General features: G+C 52.5%; 1 protein-coding gene and 1 long non-coding RNA gene across 4 annotated transcripts; one reads left to right on the top strand and one right to left on the bottom strand.

Moving 5' to 3' along the window:
• Positions 1–253: 253 nt before the first annotated feature.
• LOC116236152 (guanine nucleotide-binding protein subunit alpha-11) lies at positions 254–16828 on the bottom strand. 2 transcript variants are annotated; one of them, XR_016460230.1, is made up of 8 exons: positions 16573–16828; positions 10060–10244; positions 8852–9006; positions 7755–7883; positions 6491–6620; positions 5613–5766; positions 792–3429; positions 254–408 (listed from the first exon to the last, which is right to left on the bottom strand). XR_016460230.1 is itself a non-coding variant. In XM_031604687.2 (7 exons), exons 1-7 carry the CDS (start codon positions 16706–16708, stop codon positions 3239–3241), a joined length of 1080 nt encoding a protein of 359 aa, XP_031460547.1. In that variant the 5' UTR covers positions 16709–16828; the 3' UTR covers positions 254–3238. The 2 variants fall into 2 exon arrangements, 1 of the variants encoding a protein (XP_031460547.1); XM_031604687.2 differs by having other exon boundaries at positions 254–3429.
• A 388-nt stretch (positions 16829–17216) lies between these two features.
• On the top strand, positions 17217–18200 carry LOC116236150 (uncharacterized). Of its 2 annotated transcripts, none has more exons than XR_016460232.1 (3): positions 17217–17296; positions 17472–17627; positions 17850–18200. It is a non-coding gene; the product is annotated as an uncharacterized LOC116236150 (long non-coding RNA). The 2 variants fall into 2 exon arrangements; XR_016460231.1 differs by having other exon boundaries at positions 17726–18200.
• The last annotated feature ends 4367 nt before the right edge of the window (positions 18201–22567 follow it).

Here is a 22567-nt window from a genome sequence, read left to right as displayed (position 1 = left end):
CAATCACCTCCCTGTCCTGCTGCCACCCCTGTGCTGATGGAGCCCAGGATCCCATTTGCTGCAATCACACCCTGCTGCCTCACGCTCAGCTTTTCACCACCAGGACCCCCAGCTCCTTCCATGCAGGGCTGCTCCCAAGGGCTGCTCCTCCCAGCCTGTATGAACACCCGGGATTCCCCCAGGTTCTGAGCATCCCAGCCCTACACACAGCACAGGGGTGGAGCTGAAGGAAGACACTCAGGAGCACCACGGCTTTTAGGAACAAAATTTATTCCAATTTCAAACAGAGAATTTATTTTTTCAGGAGAAAGATATGAAAATCCATTTCCATCAGATATTCCCGTAGCGAAGGGTTGGTGCCCAGCGGTCAGAGTTGGATCGTCCCAAGAAAACAATCGCACTCCTGGCCTGGAATGAGACAGTTTGGAGCCTGAATAGAACCTGACAGCGGGCGTCGTATTCAGAAACTCCTCGCCCCGACCCTCCTCCCCCCCCCAACACACACAACAACACATGCATTGCAAATGACAAGGTTTAAAAACAGCGGTCGATAAGAGTATTTTTTTTTTTTCTGTGTGTGTTTTTTTTTTTTTTTTCCTTTTTTTTTTCTTTTTTTTTCCCCTTTTTTCCTTTTTTTTTTTTTTTTTTTTTCTTCCCCAATAGGACAATGCTTCGATCGCCTCAAATCAAGGATCCCATAACATACAAGTAGAACCAAATAATTTCCACCACGTTGGCACTTGTAAAGAGTCTCTGGCACTACTAAAGAAAAGGGGGGCATTGGCACAAACCGTAAGGAAACGGGGTGCTGTGTGACCCACAAGCTCTGCTGGGCTCCATACAGGGCAGCACTCAGCACCGCCCGCAGGGTCGGCTGCTTTTCGTCGTCGTCGTCGCTGCTGTCGGGATATCTTTTCATTATTTCTGATATATATATATATATATATATATAATATTTATTATTATTTAAAAAAAAAAAATTAAAACACAGGAAGGGAAAAAAAAAAAAACGAACAAAAAAATGAACCATACTCGAAGGCAATGCTGACATTGGTAGGAAGAGATAAGAGAGCAAAGAACCCGGCTCTGGGGGGGATGGGGATGGGGGGGGGTGGTCCTCAACTCATTGACTTCAAGTTTCCCTCCTGGAAATGGACCCGTGGACCTCCAGGAGTGTTTCCTGTTGTAGTGTGAACCCTCAGGGTGAGGGGGGGGGAAATGAGAGCCTGGTGCTGCTGTGCTGTGCTTGGGACAGCCAGCCTTTGGATACACACGAAGGTGACCACGAGCTCCTCTTTGGGAGGTGGTCTCTATAAAAATGGATCTTTTTTTTTTTTGGCGTAAAGATTTAAAAAAAAAAAAAAAAAAAAAAAAAACAACCTATAAAAAAAATCCAAGCAATGAGATCAAGGTGAAGCTGTCTGGGGATCCCTCAGCCAACACGAGGGGATGCAAACCAGAACCCCTCCGAACAACGGCCCCTGGGTTGTAGTGTTGTAAAGCAAAACACCCACGTAGTGCTCTGTCTGCAAAACAGACAAAATGCCCACAGCCCCCGGGTGGCACCGACCTCCCACGAGGCGCTCGGTGGGTTTGGACCCAATGCTGCTGGTTGGGATTGGAACAGAAGCACCTGTGACAACACAAGCGTTTGTGGTGGCTAAAAGATGCACAGCCAGAACTGGGCCGGGTCCCCCATCTTCCCTCCTCCCTGCTTTGCACTGTGCTCGTCCTCCCATCTCAGCAGCTGGGATGCACCGAAGCGCTGCGTCCTGCTGAGCACAGCTCGCTTTGGCACCCAGAACACAGCAGCTCTGTGCCACCTCCCGACCCCACGGCCACCTCAGCACAACGATCCCATCAGATCGCCCTCCAGAGAGGATCCACCCCGCTCTGAAGGGCCAACAAAGCAGCACAACCAATGCCTGGGGGATGCAGGGAGAGCAGCGCTCCCTCCAGGAGCATCCGCTGCACTAAGAACCCACCTGCACCCCAAAGGCTGCGAGCACCAGCTCTGCTCCTTCCTAAAAACCAGGGGAACTCTCAGCAAGCCATCCACCACGCTGGCACGAAATGCAGTAAGCAAGGCTTGTTTGCTGCTAGCAGCAAGAGAAGAATGAGAGGCTGGCACTGAGCGCCGCAGCACCGCAGCCTGAGCCCCAGGGTTCTGCCCCACGGATGCTGTGGGCTCTGCTCAAGCAAAGGGGGAGCTGCTGTGTGTGAGAGGGGACGGCGTGTGCGCGTAGGAAAACGATGCAAATAATTAAAAAAGTAAGAAAAAGAGGGGGGGAAAAAATAATAAAACGAACAGTGAGAGTCAGGCACTTCCCCAGGCTCAGCAGCTGTCGCTCCAAGAGCTCCCATCCTTTGTGGTCCATGAGCAAAACACAGCTCTGTGCTGCCAGCGACGCACAGAGCATCAGTAACTTAAAAACAAAACCACGGTCTTCATAACTTTTGCAATTGATAAGAAAAAACAAGACAGCAAGTCAGAAGCAGAACATCTGAAGGGTGGAAAAGCGATGGCTTCTCTCTTTTTTTTTGGGTGCGTTTTGCCTTTTTGTTGTGTGTGGTTTGGTTTTGGGTTTGGTTTTTTGTTTGCACAACATTGGAGAGCAGTTGTTGTTCCCCAACGTTTCAGCACAGTGAACCTGGGGAAGGGAAAAGAAAGGGGGGGAAGCAAGCAGGATTAGCAGATCACAAACCAAGGGCACCCTACAGCACAAGGCAAAGGGACCAGTAGCATTCCACACTCCCACAGTCCAGGGACTTCAGGACCTCGGCTGGGAAGTTACTTTGTCTACATACAGCATGGGAACGAAGAGGGGAAATAATTAAAAAAAAAAAAGTGGCTAAGCAACAACAACAACAACAACAACAACAAAAAAAGCTTGAGATGAGGCCGCCGCAGCTGCTTGGCAACAATTAAGAAGTGAGCAAGGTGCTGGAGGAATGAGGCATATCCCCATCGACTGTGAAATAAAAGCCATTTGTTAAAAACAGGAAATCAATCAGCTACTCTGTGGACAGAGACATGAGACTCCAGGGTAACACCGAGCACTCCACAGCTCAGACAAATTGCCAATCATCAGATCATCAAAAAATTAAAACATTTTGTGGTTGGTTGGTTGTTTTTTTTTTTTTTTTTTCCTGTCACGTTTAAAATTATTCTTTTTTTTTTTTTTTTTTTCCTCTTTTTTTGTCTTTTCACCACCGATGCCTTTTTTTTTCCAAGGGGTCAAACCAGGTTGTATTCCTTCAGGTTGAGCTGTAGGATGGTGTCCTTCACGGCTGCGAAGACGAAGCGGATGTTCTCCGTGTCTGTGGCGCACGTGAAGTGGGAGTAGATGATTTTGTCACTGTCTGGATTCAAATCCACAAACATCTTGAGGATGAACTCGCGGGCTGCCTGCGCGTCCCTCTGCGGGCCTGCAGCAAACAAACAGCACTTAATGGCTCTGTGCAGCCTGCAGGGTGAAGCAGCACAGCACCGTGCTCCTCCTGCGCTGCTGGAAAGAAGAAATCCCAAACACTTCTTGCATACAAACGTTGGGAACTGGTGGCTTTTTTGCTCCGAAAGGAGCTGTTGTCCAGGGTTTGATGAGGCTGTGGATGCCCCAGACCTGCAGGCATTCGAGGCCAGGCTGGATGTGGCTCTGGGACACTGGGCTGCTGGTTGGCGACCTGCACACAGCAGGGGGTTGGGACTGATGAGCGTTGTGCTCCTTTGCAACCCAGGCCATGCTAGGATTCTGTGATGATTCTAAGATTATGGGGCCCTACAGATCCCTGTGGCACCCTATGGGGCCTCTGGGCAGCCTGGTCTGCTGGTTGGTGACCTGCACACAGCAGGGGGTTGGAACTGGATGAGCACTGTGGTCTTTGCAACCCAGGTCATTCTGTGATTCTGACAGACAGCAATGTGTTATTTCAGACCAAGCTCTGGAATAAACAGTCTACAGCTGTTTACATGACTGAATAGTGATAGGACAAAGGGGGAATGGTCTTAAACTGAGACAGGGGAGGTTTAGGTTGGATGTGAGGAGGAAGTTTTTCATCCAGAGGGTGGTGAGGCACTGGAACAGGTTGCCCAAGGAGGCTGTGGATGCCCCATCCCTGCAGGCATTCAAGGCCAGGCTGGATGTGGCTCTGGGCAGCCTGGGCTGCTGGTTGGTGACCTGCACACAGCAGGGGGTTGGGATTGGATGAGCACTGTGGGCCTTTGCAACCCAGCCCATTCTATAACCCCACCTGTGCTGTGTTTGCTGGACAACAGACACCTGGATTCACACACAGCCATCTGGAATTGAGCTGTATCTTTCTTTTTAATACATAAATTCATCTCACACCCTTGAGGATGTGAGTGTATGTTATTAAACAAAGATCATCTTCAGCCAACTCCATCCTCACCACCCTGTTAACTCAAAGGAGCCCAAAACTGCAACTCCTGCCTTTATTTACTCGGTGGTGCTGTCAGCTCCTTAGGAAAAGTCACCTCCTCTGAGTCACTGTGCTGATATTCTTTTCTCAGTATTGATGTTCTCACACTCCCTGCAGCACGGAGCATCTCCTGGGAGGTGGTCTGATGGGCTCCCTCCCACTCACAGCCATGCAGTGCTCCTGCAGCAGCCACAGCCCTCACTCAGATGAAAGGGGAAAGCACGTGGTGCTCCCTGACTCTGCTACGTGGGCTCCAGCTGTTGTGCTCTGTAGGAAATCCGTGCTGTTTGACCCATGCAATCACAGACTGCTGCAAAGCCCTGATGTTCTCCACTGCTGATTTCAGAGCGCTCACAGACAGCAGGGGGCATGAGACTCCCAGAGTGGGAGGACAAACCATAAGGAGAGATTTCATTTGTCATTTCAAAGCAGCAAAGCGGTTGGTTTGCCAAACTGCAGCTCTTCCTTCCATGCACTTTCTGAAGATGCATAACAACAGGCAGCACATGACAGCGTGGAGAGGAGCGTGCTGCCTGATCTCATTCCCCACTGCATGTCATTGCTTTCAGCCCTGGGCTGGTGTGTTACCACACAGCTCTGAATGCTCTCAGCTGCAGAGCTGGAAGGGCAGTGCTATTCTGGCTGAGGAATTCTGCTTCAGGTGAGACTTTCTGTGTTCCATGCAGGTATTACCATTCCACAACTCAGATGGGGCTCAATAAGAACTGAATGCCATCTGAGCTCATTCAGCATCAGTGTGTGAGCAGCTCGGGTGCCTGACCAGGCAGGCTCTCTAAACAAAGCCTGAAATTGCCTCTTGATTAGAGCATTAAAACGCCCAGCACACTGCTGCATTGCCACCTATTGAAAAAACAGATCACATGCACAAGAATCCAGGGAAGAAAGTCAGACTTTATCCATTTTAAAGTGTTAAATGATGGCTTGGGGAAAATCTTTTCTATCTCATCCTGCAGGAAAGGTTCATTATTTGCTCATTCGGTTAAATTCCTATTAGCCAAGTAAGATCAGGGTATTTTCATGACAGTTTCTCATTGCAGGAGAAATTCCCTTTGAAATTAAAGAGCTTTTCCTTCAATCTCTAAGAGAATCCAACCAAACCATCCCCTCCCCTCCTTCTAAACATAAAGTGTTTCCCCATTGAAGCCACTCACCATCAAACTCTGGGAAATAGTCAACGAGATGGGAATAGAGGATCTTGTCTTCCAACAGATCCTTCTTGTTCAGGAAGAGGATAACTGATGAGTTTTGGAACCAGGGATAAGTGATAATGGTTCGGAAGAGGGCTTTACTCTCTTCCATCCGGTTCTGAAACAAGAAAGCAGTTTGTAAAGATGAGGATTAAGGTGCCCTTCTGCTGCCTGCAGCAACAGCTCAGCTCCTGCACACAGCACACTTCGGTCCCAGCTAAGTGCTGGCTCATTTGGAGCAGGTAAATGGAAAGAAAATGCAAAGTCTGATGAACTCGAGCCTCATTTGATTGGCAAATCATTAATATCAGAGACTTTTATAAGTCGTTTCACACTCTGTAGTCATGTAAAGGCCGTGGTACTGTGTGAGCTACTGCATGTTTTCATCTCTATGAGACGAAACAATGCCCACTTCCACCTCCTGGCATTAGTTTTGATCTATTAGCAGGTGTCAAAATTGAGTACTGCCACTTCAGAGACCAGGCATGAAGAGAGCAGCAGCCACAGCACAAAGGGATTCAAGTGAGGAAAAGAGGAAAGCAGGAACAGGGAATTCTAAGAGCATCCCCTCAAGTTGCACAGTGCCTTCTGAGCCACACGGGGCTCAGCAATTTCAGGGTAATTCCCCATTATTTGAGAAGTACAGATAATGTGAATGTACAATGCATGCCCTGTTCTCAATGACACTGTGACCCACTGAGGCTCATGTTCTCCTCACAATAGGAAGAGCTGAAGGCCAACTATTCTTACTTGCACAGCACTTTGTTACCAGGCTCCCAGAAGGCAAACAGACATCCTTCCTTCCCCACCACCCCCCTGCAAGGCTCCTCCCTTTGGCTTACCTCATTATCAGACTCCACCAGAACTTGGTCATATTCACTAAGTGCTACTAAAAACATGATGGAAGTCACATTTTCAAAGCAATGGATCCACTTCCTCCGTTCTGATCTCTGACCTCCAACATCCACCATTCTGTGGAAGAGGAGAACACAGAAACAGCTGCAATTCTCCATCTGAATGCAGAGGACCAGCATGCAAAGAGAACAAATGCCACTCTACCATATGGATAAGCCAGAATGGGGATGTAACACCATGCTTGCTAACAAAGCCATCGAGTTCACAAAATATCCCATTTCAGACAAAATCAAGCAGAAGAGATGCCCACGGGAGTGCAGTATCACACTCAGAACCCAAACATCACCACTGCCCTTTCAGTTGCACTTTGGTTTGTTAAACAGCTGTCCTTCAAAACTCTGCTCTGCCCAACCAAAAACTATTTGCTGTTTCCTGTGAAAGCACCTGCTTACCTCTGAACTCCTCACAGAGCATGCTTTGGAAACAAAACCTTCTAGAACGTGCTCTGCAACAGTGACACAGCCTGGCTCCTCAGCCCTGAGTCCCACCTGTGCACAATGCTGCAGTTACCTGGTGAGACCCGAAGCTCAGCACAATGGCTCCAATCCCCACAGCTCTGCTATAAACCCACGACCATCTCACAGAGCAGAGAGAGTAATTTTGGTACATCTGTAATTGAATGGATTCAGAGATGGGATGCAGGCTTCTTTAATTCCTCTTTTGTAATGGCAGTGTTGTGGTGGAGATGGGAACCGGCAGCAGAGAAGCAGGGAGGAAAATTGCTTTTGCATGTCACTGTGCCCTCAGATGCCATGCTCATTTCCTGGCTTAACCACATATTGCTGCTGCAGCAGAGGCAGCAAGTTTTGAGGGCACAGAAAACCATCACACACAGGAGGAAGGCTCTTTTTGAAGGAGAAACAAACAACCAAAGCTGCTCAAGCAACCTCAAAGGTAAACCCATTCCAAGTGCCACCCACAGCACGTCCCCCACCCCTGGCTGGGGCCACCAGCAGCTCAGCAGCCCTACCAGCCTTCAATTCAGCAGGTCCTGCTTCCTGATGGTCAGTGCTTCCTCTTGGAGCTTTCCTTTAAGATAAAAGATGGCACCACCCCCTTCCAGCACATCCTTCACAACATCACAGCACAAACCAACCCTAAATGGGGCAGCTGGACGCTAAAGCAACGCAGAACCCAAAACTGAGCCACTCTCCTCTCAGTTCAGCTGTAACACGAACACACCCTCAGTACCTGAAGATAATATTCTCTAGGTCAAAGGGGTACTCTATGATCCCAGTCGTAGGAACTCGAACCCGTAGCACATCTTGCTGAGTTGGTAGATATCCTGGGGTAGCGATACGATCCACGTCGCTGAGATAGCTGCAGCAAACACAAAAACAAGCAGCACCACCTCAGGTTGCAGCAGAAATATACAGCTTTAAACACTGCCACTGCCCCCAGCCCAGAGTTAGTCACTGGAGGGATCTGAAACGTGACGTGGAGAACATCAAAATGTGCCTTTGGGAAGCAGGAATTCGGGAGCCATCCCCCCTGGAGGGTGAATGGAGGCATTAAGGATGGATCTGTCAGCTCTGCGTGGAAGGCAACTTTACTACAGAGAGGCTTTAATGAAGGGGATGCTTCTGTTTCAGTATCAGGATTCACCTGAGTTTTTCTGTCATGAAGGGATCTGTGCTAACAGCCAGAGGTGAACAGTCCTCATTTCTCTGTACTCAGGTTTTGTTGGTAAGTTAAATATCTACGTAGAACAATAAGGCCAGAGGGCCAATGGGAAGAGAAAATAAGCAATATTTTGCTGCCTAAGAGCCACAGCCACACAGATAGCACCAAGCAGAGATTCCACCCTCACCTGTACCTAAAAGCAGATGTGTGAGCACCTCCATCACCCACCAGAACACCTCAAACCCACACGAAAAGCAGCAAGGAAGGAAGGAATCTGGGAAGGAATCTCCAGATCTGAACCTGTCCCCAAAGAAACAGAGCTTCCCCTTTCTCCTGCAAAGCTCCAGGCCTTTCTGTAGCCAGATTAACACTTACAGCTACCCAATGTTCCTTCATCTTAACTCTGCCCAAGGATATTTTGTGCTGATAGAGGCAAACTGTTGGCTTATAGGTTTTATCCCAACACGTGTAGCTTGTCTAAAGCACTACCAAGACTCATCTACCCCAGTGAAAACAGCAATATGCATTAAATGTATTAAATACGTAATGGAATCCGCTGCAGTGTTCTTACCCTCTGAAACAAACCCTGTAACTTGAAAAATAAGAAACTGGGCAGTTTCTATTTGTGAGAGCATCAGCACCACGTGCTGGTGAGTACAACTTACTATTTAGCTGAATCAGAAAGTTGGTATTCTCTTCTTCTGTCATAGCACTCCTGTATTCCAGGGTCGTTCCACAAGGTTTTAATTGCACTTACGTAGGGCTGCTCAAATGTCATCACCTTTTCTACATCCACCTCCCGGATCAGGACTGCGTTGGCCTGGAGATGGAAGAGCAAAAAAATCACAGCAAAATAACCCTCAGGTGAAATAAGGCCTTTCCTTATGACTTCAAGGATCCAAACGCTGCAGGCAAAGAGCAGTGAGCAGTGATAAATCACCCGGCTGAGACACCACAGCTCCATTTTACCCAGAATTACACTGAGAAATTACACTGAAGACACTGAATTACACTGAGAAATTAAAGTTCCACGTGTTTGTTTCACAGCAGTTCCCAAGGCAGGATGCCCACTGTGAAGGACCCCAACTGCAGTGGAGGTGAAGCTGCAGAACCTCTCTGAAGGCACAAAGGCCACCCAACCCCTACAAACAGCTCACCAACGCCAGCTCTGTGCTGCTGTGTGACAGAACACATTACAGATGGCTCTACTTTGAGATATTACACCATGCATGCAGAAGCAAAATGCCAGGAAACCTAATTTCTTGGTGCACACTCAACAGGACCCCCCCTTCCCTAAATAACTATGATGTCAGATCAGATGTGAGTGGAAGGGATTACCCTAGAGGCAAGATAGGGAAAGGCAAAGCACAGAATTGTGATTCAAGCAGAGGGTGAGACCAAAACCCTTCAAGAAAGGCAGCACCTTTGGTCAGTGCTTATCACAGATTGATAGCTTGCAGGAGCAGTGATCAAAGTGTTCAGGTGTGACAACAAGCCAGCCAAAGGAAAGAAAGCACAGGCAACAAGACTGGGTGCTTTAAATAAGCACACAGAGCCTCTCTTGTGTATCAAGTTCCAATTCCTTGCTCCCCCATTTGCCATACAGAGCAGCATGCAAACGACCCTGAGCAAGGAAAGGATTCCTTCCTCCAGGTGGAAGGTTGCTCCAGCCCTCAGCCAAAGGCAGCAAATGGAGTTAGAGATCAACAGAACGCCATAAACAGCTGCTTTTAAGCACATAAAGAAATAACACAGGGAAGAGTTTGGGGAGGTTGAGATCACAGTGCAGAAGGGCCCAAGCAAACAGAAACCTGGGAGCCAAACGCCACTATCCCCACAGCCTTAAAACATGCAGAAATGCAGAGAAACTCACCTTGTTCTGTTCGTATTTGTACAGAATCTTCAGGGTTTCCATGGCCCTGATCATGGACTGCATGGCAGTGAAGATGTTTTGATATACCAGCTTGGTAAAACCTTTTTTGTCCTCTTCAGAGTAGCCTGAGCCATGAATGATACGCATTTGCTTAATGAACGTGCTTTTTCCACTCTCCCCAGTGCCTGCAGGATGCAAGAGAGAGCATTAGTGGCCACGGCAAGCAAGGCTTGGTACAGAGAACAGCATGCTTGCATCCCATCACGCCTCCAAGCCCCTGCTGCTGTATCCAAGTGCTCACTGTCCATCCCAGTGCCATCCCACAGCTCCAGCACAGGGTGGACATCTTGTCCTCTGCTGCAGCCTTCTGAAGCAAGGCTGCTACTTCTCCCAAATCTCACATTACAGCCACTCCCCCACGCACTGCGTCAAAGGGCCCCGTCACACCTGAGCTGCTCCCAGCTACTCCATGAGATGCTCCAACCACCGTGCAGCAAGGAGGGCTGCTTCCCTTACAGCCCACGCATCAGCAGTGGGGAAGAGTGGGATGCAGCAGGAAAAAATCAGCCCTAAGGGATTGCAGAGCTCGAGGAATGGCTCATCTGTCTGCCACCACCATGCAGTCAGAGCATCTGCCTGGAAACTGCAAGCAGCACGAGATGAAACGGCGTCTGCTCCTCAGGACTGAAATGGAAATCCTCACTGCTGAGCTGCAATATTCTGCACTGTGGGGCTGCACTCTGCACACTGGGATTGCACTCTGCAATTGCATTCTGCACTTTGGGGGTCGCATTCTGGGGCTGCAGCCTGGGATTGCACTGTAGGGTTGCTTTCTGCACTCTGGGCCTGCGTTCTGAACTCTGGGCTTTGCATTGTGGGGTTGAATTCTGCCCTCTAGGATTGCACTCTGGGGCTGCAAACTACACTCTGCAATTGCATTCTGCACTTTGGGATTGCATTCTGGAGTTGCATTCTGCACTCCAGGATTGTACTCTGGGCTTTGCATTCTGCACTCTGGGACTGCACTCTAATTGCATTCTACACTCCAGGTTTGCATTCAGGGCTTTGCATCTTGTACTTTGGGCTTGCATTTTGCCCTCCAGGATTTGCATTCTGGGGCTGCAAACTACACTCTGCAACTGCATTCTGCACTTTGGGATTGCATTTCAGAGTTGCATTCTGCACTCTGGGTCTGCCCTTTGCACTTTGGGATTGCACTCTGCAATTGCATTCTGGGGCTGCAAACTGCACTCTTCAATTGCATTCTGCACTTTGGGACTGCAATCTGCAGTTGCATTCTGCACTCCAGGATTGCACTCTGGGCTTTGCATTCTGTACTCTGAGATTGCATTCTGGGACTGCATGCTGCACTCTGCTATTGCATTCTGGGGCTGCAAACTGCACTCTGCTATTGCATTCTGGGGCTGCAAACTGCACTCTGCTATTGCATTCTGGGGCTGCAAACTGCACTCTGCTATTGCATTCTGGGGCTGCAAACTGCACTCCAGGATTGTACTCTGGGCTTTGCACTCTGCACTCTGGGGCTGTACTCTGCAATTGCATTCTGCACTCTGGGTTTGCATTCAGGGCTTGCATTCTGCACTCTGGGGCTGCACTCTAGGGTTGCATTCTGCACTCTGGGATTACATTCTAGGGTTGCACTCTGCACTCTGGGATTTGCATTCAGGAGCTGCATCCTGCCTCCCCCAAACCCCAGAAACCTCTTGCAGCCTTTGGATACGACAGAGTTAAACCCAGTGCCTGACAGGGAGAACAAAGTCAGACCTTGCTCACAGCAGTGCTCTGCCCAGCTCCCCAGCAGCCTGCTGGTTCCTTATTGCACACGTTTAGTGCCAGGTCCTAAGAGCAGCTGGAGGGCAGCTCAGCAGCAGTGGCTGCAGCCCGGCCTCTGGTTGCACACCTGGGCAGCTCCTATGTTTGTGGCCCCGTTGGTGAAGTCAGGAAAGCCAACAGCTTACATAAGACGACGTTGGGAAGTTGAAAGGAAAAAAACGTCAGCAGGTAGAAGTGTTTTGAGTCGTGATGCAAGCTTGTTTTGCTCACTCGGTTTTATGGCAAGCGCCCAGTGAGCTGCACTCCATGCAGACACGGTGTGCTCTGGGGAAGGGACACACAGCCACCACCTCCCCGTGCTGTGTGAACCACATCACACGGCACTGAGCACAAACCCAGCCAGCAGCAGCGTTCAGCACCAACATCCACCTCCCAGCCCAGCCACCCGGATGCAGGATGCTGAATCCAAAGAGACAGCTTTAACCCCCCCCCTCACCCCCCCAATTAACAGCTATCTCATTAAGCAAGCCACCCTTTGGATCTCCACCTACAAATGCACACAAATGCCAGCACAGCCCTCGCTCTCACCCCAGCCCAAGCAGAGCTGGGTGCACCAAAGCAGATTCCACCCCTTGCAGCCACCAATCCCCAATTACTCACTCTCCCAGCACCAGGCTAAGAAGGCAAACAAATAAATAAGCCCAAATAAAAGCAGCCAGCTTATAAATAGAAGCGGAGTGTTTAAAATAAACAGGCAAACTCTCCCCCATCTCCACCAACAGACTGAGTTGTGGGGTTTTTTTTTTTTGTCTCCGAGGTTAGGAATTAACATCACAACCACCATGCAGCAGCGGCGGCTCCATCTCAAACAGAAAGCAAACAGAAGAGAAGGGAGGGAGGGAGGGGGACTGGAAACCGAAATATTCTGTGGTTAGGTGTGCTGTGGTGAGAAAGACTTCCTCGCCTCTCACCACAGCGACCAGAAGGGAGGAAAGGAAAAGCATTCTGATAGTGAAAACACGAAGCAAACCTCAGCGGTGTTCACCTGCTCCAGAGCCGGGCTGCTGGCACACAGAGCCTCCTGCTGCTCCATCACTGCCTCTTAATGTTATTACGTGGGGTTTTGTTGTTGTTGTTGGGTTGTTTGTTTTTTTTTTTTTGGGGGGGGGGAGGTTGGTTTTGGTTTTTAAAGCTGCCTCCTGCTTTCGTGTGGGCCATCAATAATGCAGAGCATCACACCCAACGTCACCAGCTCCAAGCGGCGCCGCCTCCTGCACTGCATGAGGGCAGAAACCCTCCTGGGATGGCAGTGCACAAAGCAAGGAGCTGAACTCAACGCGCCTCCTGCCAACACGTGGGAGCAGCACAGCTCCCCCCCCCCCGTCACCGATGCCCCCCAGGAACCCAACAGGTGAATCCAAGCAGTGTTACCCCAATGCTGAGCGATGCCAGGGGATCTTTGTGTGCAGGTTCTCCCCCCGTTGCCACCCCAGCAATAAAACAAAAAGGCCAACGATGAGCAACGCGTGATATCTTGAAACAAAACCCTCTCACTGCTGGGTTAAGCACTGAACAGCACTGTGATTCCTCACTGTGATAGGATCCAACAGCTGCCATTGAGAAGAAAAAACCATCACTGCTTCTGGAGCTCCTCCCATATCCAAACCCTTCTCAGACTGTGTGGGAAAAGCCCTCTCAATGATATCAGTGATTGAAGACCTCCGAGCTCACCCCAAGACAGCAGAAATCCACAGCAGAGCTCCTTAATGGAGGCAGAATGCAACAGTGTAATGTGGGCGATGTGCAGAGCTGCACCCACTGAAAGCAAACACCACAAAGAGCTTCACCCCCCCCCCCCACCATGCTCTAAACCCCGTTGTTACTGGGGGAGCAACACCCCCCTGTCATTTTGGGGAGGTTTTGGTTGGTTGGTTTGTTTGCAAGCGTTGCTTCAGGAAAAGAAAAATAGATATACATATATATATAAAGGTTTCTTGAGCATCTTCCATCTCTTTTCTGAAGTGTGATCTTTAGATCCAGTGGGATCATCTTAACCCAGATCAGCCTATAGCTCCAACCTATTTTGAAACAACTGCTTCTTTGGGACTGCTTTAAGGAAGCGTGACGGCGCCAGGCTGTCCTCCACCATAAGGAACTGACCCAGAGCCTTCAGAGCCCCTAAATCAGCACTCAAAGCAACGCCCAGCCTACAGCAACCACTGTGCAACAGCACGGCTGGCATCCCGAGGATGGGGCCTCACTGAGCCAACACAAAGCTTTGTGTTTGCTCTGCCACAATGATGCACCTCACCCTTCACCTGCGCCTCGCTGCAGACCCGGAGCCAATGACTTCAACCATCAGATTCACTTTCCTGTTTCCTACCCCTGTTGGAAGCAGGGCAGTGTTCCAGCAGCAGAACAGACACACACGTGGGAATGGTGCCCATACAGAACCACCACCAGCACCTCCTTTGGGGCTCCAGCATCGCTCTCTGCCCCGGAGGAATGGCTGAGAGCTGATCGGATGCTCCTGCAGTCGCTCATCTACAGACCTCACCCTCAGCACACGGCCATTTCCTCCTTGCACGCTGCTCTGTGAACCCGTGGGTTTGCTGCCAGCCCCCACAGGGCACCTCCCCTCCCTCAAGGCAGCCCCCCCTGGCCCTGCATTCCCCCACAGCCCATTATTTACATGCATGCGGTGGCAGCCCTACAGCCCCATTCCCCATCCCTTGTCCCTCACTCCTTATTCCCTATTACTTATTCCCTGTCCCCCACTCCTTATCCCCTATTCTTTATCCCCTATCCCCCATTCCCTACTCCTTATCCCCCACTCCCTGTCCCCCACCCCCTATTCACAGAATTGCAATGGTTGGAAGAGACCTCAAGAGATCATCGAACCCAACCCCTGCTACAGCAGGTGCCCACAATAGGTTGCACAGCTGGGCATGCAGATGAGACTTGAACATCTCCACAGGAAACTATTCCCTATCTCCTAATCCCCATTCCCCATCCCCTATTCCTTATCCCCTATCCCCTATTCCTCATCTCCTACTCCCTGTTCCCTATCCCTTACATCCTGTTCCCCATTCCCTATCCTTTATTCCTATCCCCTCACTCCCTACCCCTCATCCCCTATTCTTTATCCCCTATTTCCCATTTCCTATCCCCCATTCACTATCCCTTAACCCCTATCCTGTTCCCCCACTCCCCATCCCCTATTCCTTATCCCTGTCTCTTATCCCCATTCTCTATTCTCCATTCCCTATCCTGTACCCTCTATCACCATTCTCCATCCCTATCCCCACTCCTTATCCCCCATTCCTCATCCCCTATTCCTTAACCCCCACCCCCCATTCCAGTTCCTTATCCCCATTCCCTAACCACAATCACTGTCCTCTATTCCCCATTTCCCATTCCCCATCCCCACTCCCTATCCCCTATCCTTCTCTTATCCCCTATTCCCCATCCCCTATTCTTTATCCCCTATCACCATTCTCAATCCCCATTTCCCATTCTCTATCCCTTATCCCCCATTCCCCAACCCCTCTTCCATATCCCCTCTTCCCTATCATTTATCCCGTCCTGTTCCACACCCCCCATCCCCACTCCTTATCTGCTATCCCCATTCCTTATCTCCATCACTGTTCTCCATCCCCATTGCCCATCCCGTTCCCTATCCCTATCCCCATTCCTCATCCCCTATCCTCCATCTCCTGTTCCATATCCCTTATCCCCATCCCCACTCCCTATCCCCATCACTGTTCTCCATCCCCATTCCCTATCCCCCATTCCCCATCCCCTATTCCTTAACCCTATCCCATATCTCCCACTCCCCATCCCTTATCCCCCATCTCCTGTTCCATATCCCTTATTCCCCATTCCCTATCATCACTGTTCTCCATCCCCATTCCCCATCCCTTATCTGCTATTCCCCACTGCCCATCCCCTGTTCCTTAATCCCTATCCCATATCCCTTATCCCCCCATCTCCTATCCCACATCCCCATCCCCACTCCTTATTCCCTACTCCTAATCCCCTATTATCACTGTTCTCCATCCCCATTCCCCATCCTCATTCCCTATCCCTATTCTCATCCCCACTCCTTATCCCCTATTGCTGTTCTCCATCCCCATTCCCTATCCCTTATCTCCTATCCCTCATTCCCCATCCCCTATTCCTTAACCCCTATCCCATATCCCCCATTCCCCATCCCTTACCCCCCATCTCCTGTTCCATATCTCTTGTTCCCCATTCCCTATCGCTGTTCTCCACCCCCATTTCCCACCCCTTATCCCCCACTGCCCATCCCCTGTTCCCTATCCCTAATCCCATCCCCACTCCTTATCCCCTATCCCTGTTCTCCATCCCATTCCCTATTCCTTAACCCCCACCCCATATCCCCATTCCCCATCTCCTGTTCCATATCCCTTATCCCCCATTCCCCATCCCCTATTATCGCTGTTCTCCACCCCCATTCCCCATCCCTTATCCCCCATTCCCATCCCCATCCCCCATTATCACCGATCCCCAATCCCACAGCCCACCCCGTTCCTCATCCCATCCCATCCCTTTCTCCCATCCCCATTTCCTCCCCCGCCGACCCCGTTATCGCCCCTTATCGCCCCTTATCCCCCGTTATCCCCCGTTATCGCCCGTTCCCCCGCTCCCCGCTCGCACAAAGCCCTGCCCTCCCCCGCCCCGCCCGCCGCCCCTCACCCAACAGCAGCAGCTTCAGCTCTCGCCGTGCGTCGCGTTTGTCCCTCCGCAGCTGCTTTTCGATCTCGGCGTTGATTCGTTTCGACTCCTTCACCTCGTCGCTCAGGCAACAAGCCATCATGGACTCCAGAGTCATGGTCCCAACGCCGCCGGGACGCTCCGGTCCTCCCGGCGCCGATCTCCGCTCTCCTCCGCGCGGCCGGGACCCCCCGGCCCGGCCCGGCCCCGCCGCCCCTTCCCCTCCCGGCCCTCCCCACCCTCCCCTCCCCGGCGTCCGCCCGGCCCGGCCCGGCCTCGACCCGACCCCAGCGGCCGGGCCCAGCAGCAGCAGCGCCGCCGCCGGCACTCAGCGCGCTGCCCCCGCCCGGCCGCGCCGCCCGCCGCTCCCTCCTCGCACGGCCCCGCCGAGCCAGCGAGCAGCCGGCGCAACCCAACCCACTGCCGCCGAAAACAAGCGCTGACCGACGGCCCCCGCGGCCAATGGGAGAGCGCGTCGCGCCGAGGGGCGGGGCTCCCCCCGCGGGAGGGCGGGGCTCCGCGCCGAACGGAGAGCAGGTTTGGTTGGCCGAGCGGTGGGCGGGGCTTGCGACGCGCGTTCCCAGGGCGGGGCGGCGCCGCGGGGCATTGTGGGACGGTGGAGGACCCGGCGGCCATGGCGCGGCGCCGCCCGCCCCCGGCGGCCCTTCCGGCTGCGGCGGCCCGGCGTTGGCACGGAGGCTGCGCGGTGCGGGCGGCTCGGCCCGCGGGGTTGTGCTGCGGGCGCGGCAGGGCGCGGAGCCGGAAGAGGAGCCGGGTTCCGTCGGCCCGGCCCACAAACCGGCAGCTCCTGGGGTCACCGAACCCCGCCCGGCGCTCGCGCGGCCCCGGCCCTTCCTGAGCTCTGCTCGTTTCTCTTGCAGACGCCCAGACGCGTCTGCGCGGGCGCTGAGGACTCGCTCACAGCGCGGTGCTGCGAGGGGCAGAAGTTCCCGAAGGCGGGTTGTGGCGAGGAGGGGTTTGGCCTCTGCTCCCAGCCGACAGACAGCCGAGGAAATGGCCGCAAGCCGGAGCTTTAGGTTGGGCATAAGGAAAAACTTCTCCTCTCACAGCGGCCAGGCGCTGCAATGGCTGCACAGGGAGGCGGTGGAGTCGCCATCCTTGCTGTGTTCAACAGGCGTCTGGACGAGGAGCTGCGAGCCCTGGTTTAGTGCTCGTGGTAGCAGTGGTGATGGGGGACGGTTGGACTGGATGATCCTACAGGTCGCTTCCAACCTTGTGATTCTTCTGTATCCCTGCAGCGCTGAGCTGTTCTGCATGACCTCAGGCTGCGGTGTCAGATGGATGCAATGCGTTGGGAGGTGCTGAAGTGACCTCAGGCTGCTTTGAATACAGCGCCGCGTGCTACAGGCTGCTGTTTTGCTTGCCTTCCTTTGGGCACAATCACAACTCGAAGGACAAAAGATACTATGGAAGTTTCCTCAAAAAAAGAAAAAAAAAAAGTAACCAAACGTACACCCATCCTCTGGACCCCCTGCGTGGTTCTTACATCTGTTCTGATGGATCCTGCTCAGGCCATCAGCGTAAAACTCACAGAAATGCAGGTCCTAAGGAGTGGCAGTCTGCTTGTTTCCTCCCTTTTGGTTTCAGTGCTGAGGGACTCAGCTAGAAAGCACCTGGAGAGCTGGGATGTCCCTCAGCTTGGTCACTGATACACTGTGCAAATCCCTAACCTCAGTCTTCATTTCCCTGCCCCTCGCACACTGGTGTGTCTGTAGACTTCAAATTCCTTTCCTTGCCCTTCTCTGCCTGCCGTCCCATCACAATCACAGCACATGTCACCACCTTCCAGGCCGTTCCTGTTGTGTTCCATCCTCTGCTGCTGGCTTCTGACCAGAGCTGCTTGCCTGAGCAGGGACATTCCTGCCCATCTGCTCAGCCCTGCCTGTTTTCCAGCAGACCGGCGAGGGCGTGGGATCCTCGTGGTTTTCTGTGGCTTCTTAAGTTCTGCATGAAGAACTTAATGAGCAGGATTACCCAGCAGATTGATCCCGGGCAGCTGGCAGAGGTGGTCGGAGCAATTATCCTGGCCTGGTGGTTGGTGACCCTGCACATAGCAGGGGGTTGGAACTGGATGTTCACTGTGGTCCTTTTCAACCCAGGCCATTCTAGGATTCTCTGATCTTCATGGCTCCCATTTGCTGCAGTTTAGGGAGCTCCCAACCCCTGGAAAGGAAATTCTGTCACAGGAGCCATCGGGGTGTGAGCACACCTTACTGACATCTCAAAGTCCCATTCCCTTCTTCCTTCCTGGCCCAATTTCTTGTGTGTGTTTTTAGTTCCATGTGAAGGGAATGGAGCAGGGACATCCCAGCTGCATTTTGCTGCAGCTGCTCAATCACCGACTTAATTGAGGAAAAACTGCATGGCTTAAGCAAGCAGCTTGCAAGCAGCCCAGGAGGATGCTCCCTCCTTAACAGGGGGTGAGCACAGACCCCCAGCTCAGCCAGGCACACAGCAGGGATGGATCACACCGAATCACAGAATAACACCCAGCCTGCACCTCCTCTGGCACAACCTGGGGCCGTTACCTCTTGTCTCAGCACAGCTGGGACCAAGAATCACCCATGTCCAGGGGTGCAGTCCTTACATCTCCCCCCAGCATCAGCGTTTTCTCCATTTAAGGTTTAGATCACGATGCTACAGTTCACATCCCAGCCGAGCTCTGAGCAGCAGAGCAGCAGAGATGGTTCGGGGCTGCAGATTTCCCCCCCCCCGGGGCGACATTTTCTGTCGGGGGCAGCGGAAGGTTGGAAGGTTTCACCCTCCCGGCGGGTCGGGAAATGCAGCCCGGGCTTTGGCTGCCATCTCATTTCCCAAACCGGGAGGCGGCTGCGAACGGAGGAGAAACCCCGGATCCCAACAACGCAACCCGCACGGCCCCACCCGGCCCGCCGTAACGCTGCGGCTGCGGGGCCCGGAAACCGCCGCCTGTCGGGGCGGGACCGAAACCGAGACCGAGACCGAGACCGGGCGGAGCGGGGCGGCGGAGCCGGCAGAGGGCAGCAGTGCTGCGCAAAGGGACGCAGCATCCATGGCACGCAGCCGGGATGGATGGAGCCCTGGGCCTGGGGAGCAGCATCACCAGTGCAGTGCTGAGAAGGGACAGCATCTCCATCAAGTGCTGGGATGGATGGCATCCAGAGCTCTGGGGAGCAGCATCCCCATCTCAGTGCTGTGAAGGACAGCATTCCTATCACCGTGCTGAGATGGATGGCAGCATCCTGGGGAGCAGCATCCCTGCCACAGTGCTGGGGTGGATGGCATCCAGTGCTCTGGGGAGCAGCATCCCCACTGCAGTGCTCAAAAGGACAGCATTCACAGCACACAGCTGGGATGGATGGCATGCAGGGTCTGGGAAGCAGCATCCCCATCTCCGTGCTGTGAAGGGACAGCATCCCTATGAGTGTGCTGAGATGGATGTCATCATCCTGGGGAGCAGAATCAGCATTGCAGTGCTGTGAAGGGACAGCATCCACAGCACACATCTGGGATGGATGGCATCCAGAGCCCTGGGGAGCAGCATCCCCATCTCAGTGCTGTGAAGGACAGCATTCCTATCACTGTGCTGAGATGGATGGCAGCATCCTGGGGAGCAGCATCCCTGCCACAGTGCTGGGATGGATGGCATCCAGAGCTCTGGGGAGCAGCATCCCCACTGCAGTGCTCAAAAGGACAGCATCCACAGCACACAGCTGGGATGGATGGCATGCAGGGTCTGGGGAGCAGCAACCCCATCTCAATGCTAAGAAGGGACAGTATCTCTATCACCGTGCTGAGATGGATGCCATCATCCTGGGGAGCAGCATCCCCATTGCAGTGCTGTGAAGGGACAGCAGACACAACACACAGCTGGGATGGATGGCATCCAGAGCCCTGGGGAGCAGCATCCCCATCTCAGTGCTGTGAAGGACAGCATTCCTATCACCGTGCTGAGATGGATGGCAGCATCCTGGGGAGCAGCATCCCTATCACACAGCTGGGATGGATGGCATCCAGGGCCTGGGGAGCAGAATCCCCACTGCAGTGCTGTGAAGGGACACCATCCTTGTCACAGCACTGGGATGGACGACATCCAGAACTCTGGGGAGCAGGGTTCCCATTGCAGTGTTGGGATCGATGGCATTCAGGACCTGGGGAATGGCATCCTTATATAGACAGCATCCAGGGCCTGGGGAGCAGAATTCCCATTGCAGTGCTGTGCATTGCATCGCACAGCTGGGATGGATGGCATCATCCTGGGGAACAGCATCTCTATCACAGTACTATAAAGGAACAGCATTCCCATCACAGAAGTGGGATGGATGGCATCCAGAGCCCTGGAGAGCAGAATTCCCATCACAGTGCTGTGAAGGGACAGCATTCCCTTCACACATCTGAGGTGGGTGGCACCCAGAGCCCTGGGGAGCAGAATTCCAACCACAGAACTGGGATGGATGGCATCCAGGCCCAGGGGAGCAGCAGCAGCTCGCATCACCCTGGAACAGGTTACAGCCCTCCCTCCAGCAGGCTGACAGCACAGATGCCAGCTGCCATGCCAGCCCCCTGCCCATTACGCTGCATTAACCAGGACCCCTCCAGCAGCTCTGCCATCCCCTTCCTTGCACTCCAACTCTCAAAGCACCTCCCAGGAGACCATGAGCCTATCTGCAAGGTCTCTTCCTACATCCTGAGCACTGCAAGCAGTGCTGCCACACAGTTGCCAGATGTTTCAGCATCTCCCCCCCTCCCCAAATTATTTTTGCAAGCTGTTCAGTCGCCTGTCACAGGGAGACGTCACTGGGAGGCTTGAGTTCTCTGGAAAGAGGGAGAAAAGGTGCCCAGATCAAACACACAGCTGCTGACAGCCAGTGCTGATTTGGTTTTAAAGCCGTATGTTTTGCATCTGGCTTGCCGTGGCTTTTGTAGGTGGGCTCAGTGCATGGTAAATCAGGGTAACAAACCTACGTTTACCGTGATCCTTTCATCTCCTAGGATCCCAAAGCACATCATTTAATTGCACTCAGCCTGCACAAGCGTTTCGTAAATAAAGGAATGATGAATTAGCACAGCTGCTGCAGCGTTCACACGAGCTCCTAAGGCACAATCTCCTCGTGCAATCAATCCAGCCCCGTGCTTCAGTGTTTTGTCATAAATTGAGGTCAGGAAGAAATGTCCTCCCTACCTGGAATGCAGTGCTGCTGAACCAGCTGAGAGGAGGAAGACACTTCAGGTTGTGGCGATCCGTCTTCCGTATGTGCCAGGCTGCTGCAAACATCCATTTGTTGGCTCTCAGGGGGCTCTGATCCTGCACAGGGGCAGCAGGGAAGAGATGTGGGGTCTGCATGGAGGTTATCTGCCTTTGCTGATGCTCGTTGCTGTTGCAGGGCTTGCTTGGGTGCAGTGATTCCAAGCCACGTGCTTCCTCCTCACACCTCAGCTGCAACAGCCCTTTTGCTGCAAGGAGCGTGAAGCATTCCTTGCAGCTCCGTGCTAAAAAGGATGCTAATTACCCCTAATCATTCTGCAGCAAAAACAGAGGGCATGGCAGCCACCTGGAGGCACGGAACCTGGTTATTCCAGACTGACTGATCAGAAGGGATCACAGAAGGTAGAGATGTTGCACCACATTCAGGAGTCCTGCCTGGACTGAGGCTCTCCTTTGGAGCACCACCACTGCATGGGAGAGCTGGTGGATGTGGTCAGGTTGAAGAGTGGTCCTGAAGGGGAAAAAAGCAAAAAGCATTCCTGGTCTCAGGGCCCGAACGGCTGCTGGGCCTTCCCCTTTCATTCCAGTGAAAGAGACTTTCCTTTTTATTCCTCCCAGGATGAAAGCAGGCTCTTAGAGCCCGCATTTCCACTGCAACAGCAGCGTGATTTTCACCTTATGTCCAAGACAAGAAAGCATCTTTGTAGCCTCTCTCCACGTCAGAGTGGGACAGAACACCTGAATAACTTTCAAAAGCTCTCCGTGATACTG

The sequence above is a fragment of the Phasianus colchicus genome, chromosome 28, assembly GCF_987193195.1.
Source record: "Phasianus colchicus chromosome 28, bPhaCol1.hap1.1, whole genome shotgun sequence".
In the NCBI taxonomy this organism is placed as follows: Eukaryota; Metazoa; Chordata; class Aves; order Galliformes; family Phasianidae; genus Phasianus; species Phasianus colchicus.
This window is presented reverse-complemented; position numbering and strand designations above follow the sequence as displayed.